Source organism: Chenopodium album, chromosome 23, assembly GCF_948465745.1.
Source record: "Chenopodium album chromosome 23, dcCheAlbu1.1, whole genome shotgun sequence".
In the NCBI taxonomy this organism is placed as follows: Eukaryota; Viridiplantae; Streptophyta; class Magnoliopsida; order Caryophyllales; family Amaranthaceae; genus Chenopodium; species Chenopodium album.
This window is the reverse complement of record NC_137856.1, coordinates 7,000,001-7,010,900: the sequence shown is the minus strand read 5'-3', so window position 1 is coordinate 7,010,900 and position 10,900 is coordinate 7,000,001. Positions and strand designations below refer to the sequence as shown.

At 34.6% G+C, this 10,900-nt stretch overlaps 1 protein-coding gene across 1 annotated transcript; it reads right to left on the bottom strand.

The window, feature by feature from the left end:
* Positions 1 to 593: 593 nt before the first annotated feature.
* LOC145607900 (uncharacterized) lies at positions 594 to 8,851 on the bottom strand. Its single transcript, XM_081663499.1, has 4 exons — positions 8,535 to 8,851; positions 7,337 to 7,680; positions 6,491 to 6,570; positions 594 to 1,323 (listed from the first exon to the last, which is right to left on the bottom strand). Exons 1-4 carry the CDS (start codon positions 8,776 to 8,778, stop codon positions 873 to 875), a joined length of 1,119 nt encoding a protein of 372 aa, XP_081519625.1. The 5' UTR covers positions 8,779 to 8,851; the 3' UTR covers positions 594 to 872.
* Positions 8,852 to 10,900: the final 2,049 nt, after the last annotated feature.

Below are 10,900 nucleotides of genomic sequence, written 5' to 3'. Positions count from 1 at the left end.
AATCATATAATGAAAATATCAATTTATGCATCATTTGGTTGACAGGGGAATTAAATTTCCGTTACAAGTTACTCCGTATTATTCATGGTAAATTATTTCTCTACTTCCTCCTTTTTTTTCATTGTGTTAACCAAACAACTACACAAGATACCAATCCCCATGATACTCCACTTCTCCATTTATTAACCAAATGAGTTCTTAGTTTCAAGGTAAACTAAACAAAGCCTTAAACTTTTTTTTGCTTTACATATTTTAACATAAACTTATTTTATAAGGAAATTTATCTTCACTTGCTAAAAAAAATAATACTAATAAATATAATAAATTAAACAAAAACTCTAGCTCTTAAGTGTAACTTTACATTTAGTAAGATAATACGAATAAAGTGTTTGTTCACAAGGCGATATTTTTAAATCATCTCGAAACTAATACGAAATATTTTATCCGTAATAGTTCAAAGGCTTCAAAATATATAGCCAAAAACTGAAAGCCTTGATTTGAAATAACTATAACATCATGAGTAAATAACAAAGGGAGCATCATGATGAAAAAAACCCCTAAAAAAGCCAAAATTCCAAGGATAATATAATTTCCTAATGAAAGTTAATACTCTATTGTAAGACCCTTGTCATATCACTAATCTTTTGTTTTCTTTTTCAACTTTAAAGCATCTCTACAAGGTCACAAACTAGCAATCCAACCGATCAAGCAACAAACAATATTGCAGCTATCATCATCACAATTTAAAAGAATCCAACCAAAAAAAAAACAAAAACAAAAGAAAAAGAATTTTTTTTCTAGAAAAGAAAAAAAAAAACTCTCATTTTTTGTACATGATAAAAAAAAAATGCTAAATTAGCCACTATGTGATCTCATGAAGCAGCCTGATGAGCTTTACCATTAGAAAAGGGCAACATGGGCACCTTAGGCTTACCAAGAGACAAAGTAACATTATTATCATCATCATCATCATTATTAATACTAGCAGCATTATTATTCTCTGAAGCAGCGGCGGTGCCATTAGTGGCGACAGTAACAGCAGCGGTGGGCTTAGCGACAACGGAGGTAGGAGTAGCCGGGGCAGGGGCAGGGGCAGCGACAGTGGTGGTGGTGGACGTAGTAGTAGTAGAAGTAGGGGCCACACGCTCACAAGAAGGGCACATAGTAAGAGTAGTAGCAGGAAGTTGCATGTAGAAAGGCTGTGAAGTTTTCAAGGCTCTTAATTCTTGAAGCTCCTTTTGTAATCTCCTGTTCTCTTCTGTCAACGTCTCACAGCACCTCTTTAAATACTCGCAATCTACCTCTGTCTGCTTCAGCTTCGTCCTGTGTCATTTTTAATTCCCACATTCATTCCAACTGCTTTTTTTTTTTTTTTTTTAAATTTAATTATAATAAATAATAAATGTATGAATATAATTATGTATAGTATAGACTATAGCAGATTGTAAAGTGAAGAGTATATCATATCATATCCCAATGAATATAACACAAAGATTTGCTTTCAACAGCTATACTTTATGATCTGACCTTACAACCAGACATTAATATCATAGGAGAAATATACTACGAGTAGCGTAAATTTTGAATAAATATAAATATAAATTCTCCTACAAACTCCGCCAGTGGGTTTCCCGCTGCCAGTCCCAAGCCTGGATAAAGGAGGAGGGTTACGGTAGGCCAGTGACAGCCAGTATAAAACTTCGTCACATCCCATGACATGAGCCAAACAGATATTTTCGTGGGGGCGTTCCCTACTCAGCGACGCGCTGCACTTCCTAGACCCGGGTGTAGTGATAAGTATGCAAGGGTTGCTAGGTCGTCGCCCAGAAGCGACGCGCCACATTGCCCGAGTGTGGTGTCAAATGAGCAAGGGCGTGCCATTGGGGCGTTCCCTACTGAGCGACGCGCTGCACTTCCCAGACCCGGGTGCAGTGATAAGTATGTAAGGGTTGCTAGGTCGTCGCCCAGAAGCGACGCGCCATATTGCCCAATTGTGGTGTCAAATAATCAAGGACTTGGAGTTGGGATCAGGAGGGAGCGTGGGAGAAAAGAATTTAGTTTGCGGATTGGTTCTTGGAATGTGGGGTCTCTTACGGGAAAATCAGCAGAATTGGTAGAAGTAATGAAAAGACGACGCGTGAACATCATGTGCCTCCAAGAGACAAGATGGACAGGAGAAGGAGCTCGAGGCTTGGTTTTGGGGTATAAGGTATGGTATGTTGGGCAAGAAACGAGCCACAGAACAAGGAATGGTGGAGCTAGGAACGGAGTTGGTGTGGTTCTCGATGAGAGGTTGGCAAAAGAGGTGATCGAGGTCTATCGGAAGAACGATAGGTTGATAAGGCTGAAGTTGCTATGTGGCAAGGAGATTGTGAATGTTATCAGTGCTTATGCTCCCCAAGTGGGTTTAGATGCAGAAGAGAAACGACAATTTTGGGAGGACCTAGACGAGGTGGTGCAGGGTGTCCACCACTCAGAGAAGTTATATATTGGAGGGGATCTAAATGGGCACGTTGGGGCGAGCCGAGATGGCTATGAGAGTGTCCATGGAGGCTTTGGGTATGGGCAGAGGGACGCCGGTGGTGAAGCTATTATGGATTTTGCCCAATCATATGATTTAATTTTGGCTAATACTTGGTTTAAGAAGAGGGATTCACACTTGATAACTTTTCGGAATGGAGCAAATGCAACTCAAATAGACTTCCTGCTCACAAGGAGCATAGATAGACAAAGTTGCATAAACTGTAAGGTTATCCCAGGGGAGAGTGTGGTCACCCAACACCGGCTATTGGTAATGACTATTCGTCTGAAAGAGAAGGCGAAGAAAAAAGTTAGACAAGAAGAACCAAGGATAAGATGGTGGACCCTAAGGGATGCAAAAGCTAAGGTTTTTACAGAAAAGGTAATTGAAGAAGCGGATTGGGATGGAGAGGTGGATCCGGACATGACCTGGTTACGAATGAAGAACTGTTTCCTAAGAGTGGCCAAAGAGGTCTTAGGGGAAGTAAGGGGAAGAACTTCGGTACAGAGAGATACTTCGTGGTGGAATGAAGAGGTGAAAGCAGTAATTAAGCAAAAAAGGGAATGCTATCAAGCCTTAGGAAAATGTAGGAGTGATGAAACCTTTGCAGCGTATAAGGAGGCTAAGAGTAAGGCAAAGGCAGCTGTTCGCCAAGCAAAAGAAAAGGCATATCAGGAGGTTTATGAAAAGCTTGATTCCAAGGAGGGAGAAAGGATCATTTATAAGATGGCAAAGAGAAGACAAGAGGCAAGGAAGGATATTGGCATGGTGAAGTGTGTCAAAGATAAGAACCAAATGGTCCTAGTGCAAGAGGAGGGCATCAAGGACAGGTGGAAGGGGTACTTCGATGAATTATTTAATGGAAGTAATGGAGTTGTGATAGGAGATACCTCTATGAGTGATGAAGAAATCAACATGGAGTATGTGCGAAGGATTAGGAGAGTAGAGGTGGAGATTGCACTGAGGAAGATGAAACCTAAGAAGGCGGTTGGCCCTGATGGGGTACCGATAGAGGTGTGGAGGTGTTTGGGTAAGATTGGTATTGATTGGTTAACAAACCTTTTCAACAAGATATGGACGGCTACAAGGATCCCACAAGATTGGAGGAAGAGCACCTTGGTCCCGGTTTATAAAAACAAAGGAGACGCTCAAGATTGTTCTAACTATCGAGGAATTAAGCTTATGAGCCATACTATGAAGTTGTGGGAAAGGGTGATTGAACAAAGGTTGAGGGCATGCACAAGCATTTCAGATAACCAATTTGGTTTTATGCCTGGGAGATCTACTATGGAGGCAATCCATTTGATAAGACAAATGATGGAGTTTTATAGGGTAAAGAAGAAAGATCTTCATATGGTCTTTATTGATTTAGAGAAGGCATATGACAAGGTGCCAAGAGAGATACTTTGGTGGGCAATGTTGAAGAAAGGTATCCCACGAAGGTATGTAGACCTAGTTAAGGATATGTATCGGGATGTGTCAACAAATGTGAGGACATGCGGAGGGTTGACAAAAGATTTCCCTATTACAATCGGATTGCATCAAGGGTCTGCATTAAGCCCTTTTCTTTTTGCAACGGTTCTAGACGAATTAACTAGACCAATTCAAGATGAGGTTCCATGGTGTATGTTGTTCGCAGATGATATCGTTTTGGTGGATGAGACTAAGGATGGGGTTAATGTCAAGTTGGAGCAATGGAGGCAAAGGTTGGAATCTAGAGGGTTTAAGCTAAGTCGGAGTAAGACTGAATATTTGGTATGTCGTTTTGGCACTCAGAGGGGGACAAGCAATGAAGTGGTGAGTTTGGATGGAAAGGATTTGACCATGAGTGAATGTTTTAAGTACCTAGGGTCGATCATCCAGAAGAATGGTGACATTGATCAAGACGTGACCCACAGGATTAAGTCAGGGTGGCTTAAATGGAGAGCGGCCACGGGAGTGCTATGCGACCGCAGCATTCCCTTAAAGTTGAAGGGAAAATTCTACAGGACTGCCATAAGACCAGTGTTGCTCTATGGTACAGAATGTTGGGCTTCTAAGAAAGAGCATATTAAAAAGATGGAGGTTACGGAAATGCGCATGTTAAGGTGGATGTGTGGAAACACTTTAAGAGATAGAATCAGAAATGAGGTTATTCGCAAGAAAGTAGGTGTGGCGGGCATTGTAGATAAATTAAGGGAAAATCGTCTGCGTTGGTTTGGACATGTAAGACGGAGACCCGAGGGTGCACCGGTGCGAAGAGTGGAAGAGTGGGACCATGGAGGGATTAAACGAGGAAGAGGGAGACCAAAGATGACTTGGTTGGAAGGAGTGAGGAAGGATATGAAGTGCATGGATTTACGTGAGGATGAAGTTTTGGATCGTAAGGGATGGAGGAGAAAGATTTATGTTGATGACTACACGGAATAATCAAATTTGGTTCATGTTAGCCGACCCCACTTTTGGGATTAAGGCTTTGATTGATTGATTGATTGATTGATAAATTCTCCTACATTTTTATTATTATTTTATTAAGAGAATGATACATGGTCCTTAAAACATGTTAATTATTTCCTATTTCATATTGATTTTCTCGTTTAGAGTCTTCTTGCATTGTAAGACAAAATTAGTCAATAATGTAGACAGAACAACATGAAGCAAAAGGATTAAAATTTTAAATTAGATAGTTATGTAACTCGATTGCATACATCAAATACTTTGATATCAAGAAAATTATTCGCTTTTAATGTTTATAATAACTAACCAGATCTTATTATATACGTAGTACTTGATTTATAACCCTTTTTTTTTTTTTATGTATAATTACGCTTAATTTTTGTGAACAATCCCATGAACAAAAAGAAATGAGCAGCAATTTGATAAAAGAAAATATTTTGGAATGGACCAACAAAGAAAATGTAGGGTCTATATATAATGTTTCATAATTTCCATCGAAGCAAATTCATAAACAAAACAATGATGGGACTTTTGGTAGATGGAGAATGTATTTTGACCATTAAAGAATAAGGCTTTCAAAATTAACTAAATTAACAAAATGTCATTGGTTAACCATTACTTTTTTTTCATTGTTTTTGCTTCTTTCGGAAAGTTACTTCTCTATTTTTTTTTTGATGATTTTTCACGCCTGTTCACATTATTTTCACTTTTAATTAAAATTACAACTACAATAAGTTCTAATAAGTGAAAATTAGGTGAATTAAACACACCCTTTCCGACCTTTTGCTTATTTTTAACCCTTAAAACTTCATGATAAACTTTAATTTGTACCTATTATAGATCTTAAATGCACTATTTTTTTGAAAGCAACCTATACTAACAAATTTGACCAGTTAATTAGGTTGAGTCAATTCGAATTATATATGTACAAATCAGTGTTCAAGACTTCAAATCGACTAAAAGTACTATCTTCTAATTACGAGTCGAAACTTTGGGTTCAATACCATAAAAGAGTACTCGTACATGCACATATTTTCAAATAATAGCAACTTAATAAAACTACTCTATCAATTAAATTATACTAGTAGAAATAAAAAAGACCAAAAACCAAGAGAAAGCATGTGAACAATCTAAAAATTGACCTTTATTTTACTTTTTCGTTCTATTCAACAGGTCAAGCAGTAAAAAAGATTTTGGCAGCCTATATTCAATAAAGATTAGATTTTGGCAACCTACTTTGTAATAAAGATTCATCACACGTGTCACTGTTCAATTTACAAAATTAAAATAATACGAGTTGTAAAACTACTAAGATGAAAAATTTGATCTCAACCTCAAAACATTTTGGGTCAGAAGATAACTGTAAATTTTTTGGATTTAGCATCTTTAGATTTCATTCACATAAGACAACAAGAAAAGACGAATTGTAACGACATTTTTTAGATATAATAATAATGTTGGATGATGTTTCATATAATTATCGGATTAACCAATAAAGAAAATATTTATAAATAATTAAAAAAAATAAAATACCTGGCTCGTCTATTCTGAAACCAAACTTCCACTTGACGAGGCCGAAGATTGAGTTGCTTAGCCAATGCAAGCTTTTGCTTCTGCAATTCATTTGTAACACTCGTCAAAACACAGGTAATTACCGTAACACGAAAATAATGATCGCGATTCAAAGTGTGTTATCTAAACACATAATTAAAGAACGGAGGAAATATATTTAGTACTCTGTATGTTATACAGATAATGTTATCGTGGGCGGCCATACTAGTGAGACAAAGGATGATGTATGTACTACCTTAATAAATCTATCTTAAAATGTCACACTCGACCATTATTAAATGAAATCTTTGCATGTTTTTTGACCAAAATAAATAAATGGCAAAGAGTACATAAAAGTATTGACAAATTCTAATACAAATTGTATAATTTGTATTTAAACTAGGAGGTGCAACTTAATTATTACAAAGGATAGGCTTGTACCATAAAGCATGATCCACAAATTTCAACATAGAGTAATTGACAATTATTGATTGTAGAGAATTTTGGACCACCACCTCCATGTTTTTTCTTTTTTTTTTTTTAATTTTTTGGTCAAAATAAATTAAAATTAAAAATTAATTTGACCTCATACCACCTTCTCATGATAGTAGGCATGCCATTTAAGTGGTGCAAAGGCTCCAATAGGTCATAGGACCAAACCTTCATTAATCATTTTAAAACTATTTTTGTAGTGTAATACAAAGACACTCAATTCTAATTGGTGTAGATTATGCGATACAGAACGAGTACTCTCTCAGTCTCTAGAGGTTTTTCCTGTTATAAGATTGAAATAAAAACGGAATACAGAAAGACAAAGAATTGACTTACAGGGTTCAAAGTATGGTGCTCTTTAAAGCTCTCTTCAAGAAAAGCCGATTGTTCTTTAGAAAGCCTAAGCTTTTTCCTTGTTGATCCATTCTCCTCATCATCACTTCCCTTTGACGTTGTTGCCCCTATCATGTCTTGCCCATAATTATTGTTATTATTATTTTCATTTCCTCTCTTATTATTATTATTACTAGTATATAGAGAAAACTCCATAAACGACGACGTTCCGCTGTTCGGAGACGATTGATCCTCCACTTCCTCCGCCGTAGTCTCCACCGCGGGCCGCCGGTTCGGTTCCATGAGTTTTGATCCCGGTCCGTCTGATGAACCCGGTTCAGAACTCACTGTGTGTCCCACATGAAAATAAATAAACTTGCAAAAGTCAAAATTTTTGGATTACCGATTCATAAACCCACTAAAAACTTTACCAAGTGCATATGTACAAGTCAACTCTCATAAATAACTTGTTATTTTTAATTTTAATTTTATTTTTATCGTATGTAATTTATTTTTCTTGAATGTTTTACTGTGGTTCAATTCAAGGGTATCCAAAGAACATGACAAATATTAAAATCAAAGAATTAGGAAAAAAAAAAACATCTTTTTTATAGGAACCGCCGAACCGCATACAAAAACCATAGAAATATATTTTTTTTACCCGAGAAATTTTTGGACAATAAAATATATGCTCCTATTCATATGTGATTAATACAAGTATAAAAATACCACGTATCTCCTCAACTTTTTTTTTTTTTTTGAGATATCGCTCGAAACAGGATGAACATTCAGAGACGAAGAAATAAAAAAAATCAAACAGACAAAATTGAAAACTTTTATTATACGTCCGGATGTAACTAATAATAGATGTACGGAGAATAGAATAAAAACAAATACTCCGTATGGTATTAAGTTTTTTTAGGTGGGAATATTTCTACTTATTTTGACTTTTGCTTTTTTTAAAAAAAAATAAAAAAAAAATTGCTAAAGATATGAGATATCGGAAAATATGTGTGATATCTTTTCTGTTTCTTTGAAATTAATACAAAATTTGCAGAAATTGTGTAAATCATGAAAATGAATTCAAAGGGTTCTTAAAAAAAATGGCAAAAATGAATTTACAAATGAATAAAAAAAATAACAAGGTAAAAAAAACACTAAAAAATAAAATAATAATAAAAAAAAAGTGTAGAGAAATTACAATTATCGGTAAGCCAAGGAAAGCGAAGAGGAGGAGGTGGTTGAATAGAACGCGGAACAGGTGACAACGGCAACAGATCAAGCTGAAGCCTTGACGGATCTGACGACGACGATGAACCTCCACCATTAATTTCTCTCTGATCATCATCTTCTTCTTTCTCAGCCGTTGATCTTGATGATCCCATGCAATAGCCCACACTGTTACTCTCTACACCCCTGTTTCCCAAACTCAATGCTAACTCCATTTTTATTTTATTTTTTTTAGAGAGAGAAAGTTGAGAGAGAAAATAAAAGACTAGACTTTGAATTTTTTTTTTTTTTTTTGTCTACACAACCAAATCCCCCTAAAAAGGGTCCGCTTTATATATAGGAAACTTTATAATATAATATTATTATTTTATTATATTTATATTCAATTGTGATTATATTTGTAGTAACATTATACGAGTAGTATGATTTTATTTTATTGATTGATTTTATTTTTGGTGCGAAAGTATTAAATCATAAAGATTGACCGACAAATCTTGTTTGACAATCACACGTGAATATATATAAATACACTACTACGACGACGACAACCGTTTTCATACGTTTGTTTTTGTATATAGATTTTGTTGTTGTTGATTTTTATTATAAAATTTATTTCTTAATTAAGAATAATTACTTTTAGTCTAAGGTAGTAATCATGTTGTCTAATACAAGTAGTACAATTTAAATATTTAATTTTGTAATTTAATTATGGAGTGAGTGATTTTTTAATGGGACATTATTACTTCAATTGCATGGTTTTGGAGTGACTAGATCTTATCATAGCATTCCTTACATGTGAATTATTTATACACTTGTACTTTATAAATAATAAAAAAAATATTCTTGAAAATTTTGTATTCATAAACATCGTTTGAAAATTTTGTATTCATAAACATCGTTACAGTTTTTAAATTCGGATAAGTTTGAAAAGGATCAATGCGTAAAAATAATTATATATTTTTTTTATAATAATATCAATGAATAGATTGATTTTAGCCCAATTACAATTGGGCACAAAGATCTTGGAATTATTTATGTGAATATCTCTAGGATTTAATTATAGAATACAATTCCCTACAGAAATTGGTAAGAATATCATTGACAAAAACACATTTCTAAAAACAGAAGATATGCAATATACTAGAAATAAATCACTACTGTATAACATACATCATTGTCTTAATATCTTGGCCAATAAATCCTATTGGTCAAAATACTTTTCTATATAAATTTAAATTATTTAAACCATTTGATCTTATTTCCTAATGTTCATTCACACTAACAAATATCAATCCTCAAAATGTCTAATGATTTTCTTTATTTTCGTGAACTAGAAAGGATATTAAAGGATAAATGATATGATCATATCAAGATTTGATTTATTTTAGTACCATCCCAGAACTTTACACATTTTTTTCAAATTTTTTTTCCCTTATTTCGGGTCTAATAAATTGGTGAAGAATAAGTTCTTATAAGGGTAACCAAATTTCAAATTATAACTAATGTCAAATTTACAATTAAAATCAGTTTTAAAAGAAGTTAATAATAGTAAATTCAAATAAGATAAAATAAGTTCAGATAAATAAATACACAAATTTTTTTATTGATGCGGACTTTTATTAAGTTATTGTAAAACGAGTTAAAGTTACCCTAAATGTGATCAATGGATAAGGCGGGTCGGGCCGGGCCAAACTTCGGACTGGAAATTGTGTGCCCGAACCTGCCCTAACTGGGCGAGCCAATTTCGGGCCGGTCAAAAAAGATCAACGAAAAGTGCATAAATATAATTTCCCATACCGCCCAAAATTTTTTAAAAATCGGGTCGGGCCGGAAAAAGTTGTCCAAAGGTCGTCAACGGGTCATGCCAACAGGCCGGGCTCAACTTGATCACCTCTACGTTGTCCATATCCTACAAAAGTTAGCATTTTCATAACATAAATTTTACCCTTAAAAACCACTTATAATGTACTACGTATTAGATTGATCATATTAGCTTTTATAGCATAAATATATCCATTAGAAATTAGTAATTACACATAAAAATACAATCAAACTCATTACAAATTAAAATTTAAACTTAAATAGATTAAAGTTACCATAGAAAATTGTAAACGTTAGCCTAAAATTGACCGTCTTTTAGTAAAATTAGAGTAAGTCCATGCCAACACACTCTCTCAATTCATTTTTATCTACAAATCCCTACCTTATAAATAGTAGAAACATACTCTTATGAATAGTGTAATGTCAATCATACCCTTCAAAATGTGTATTTACATACATACCCTATTAATATGTAGATGCTATTTTAATGAATAGTGTTTAGACAACTGTACCCTC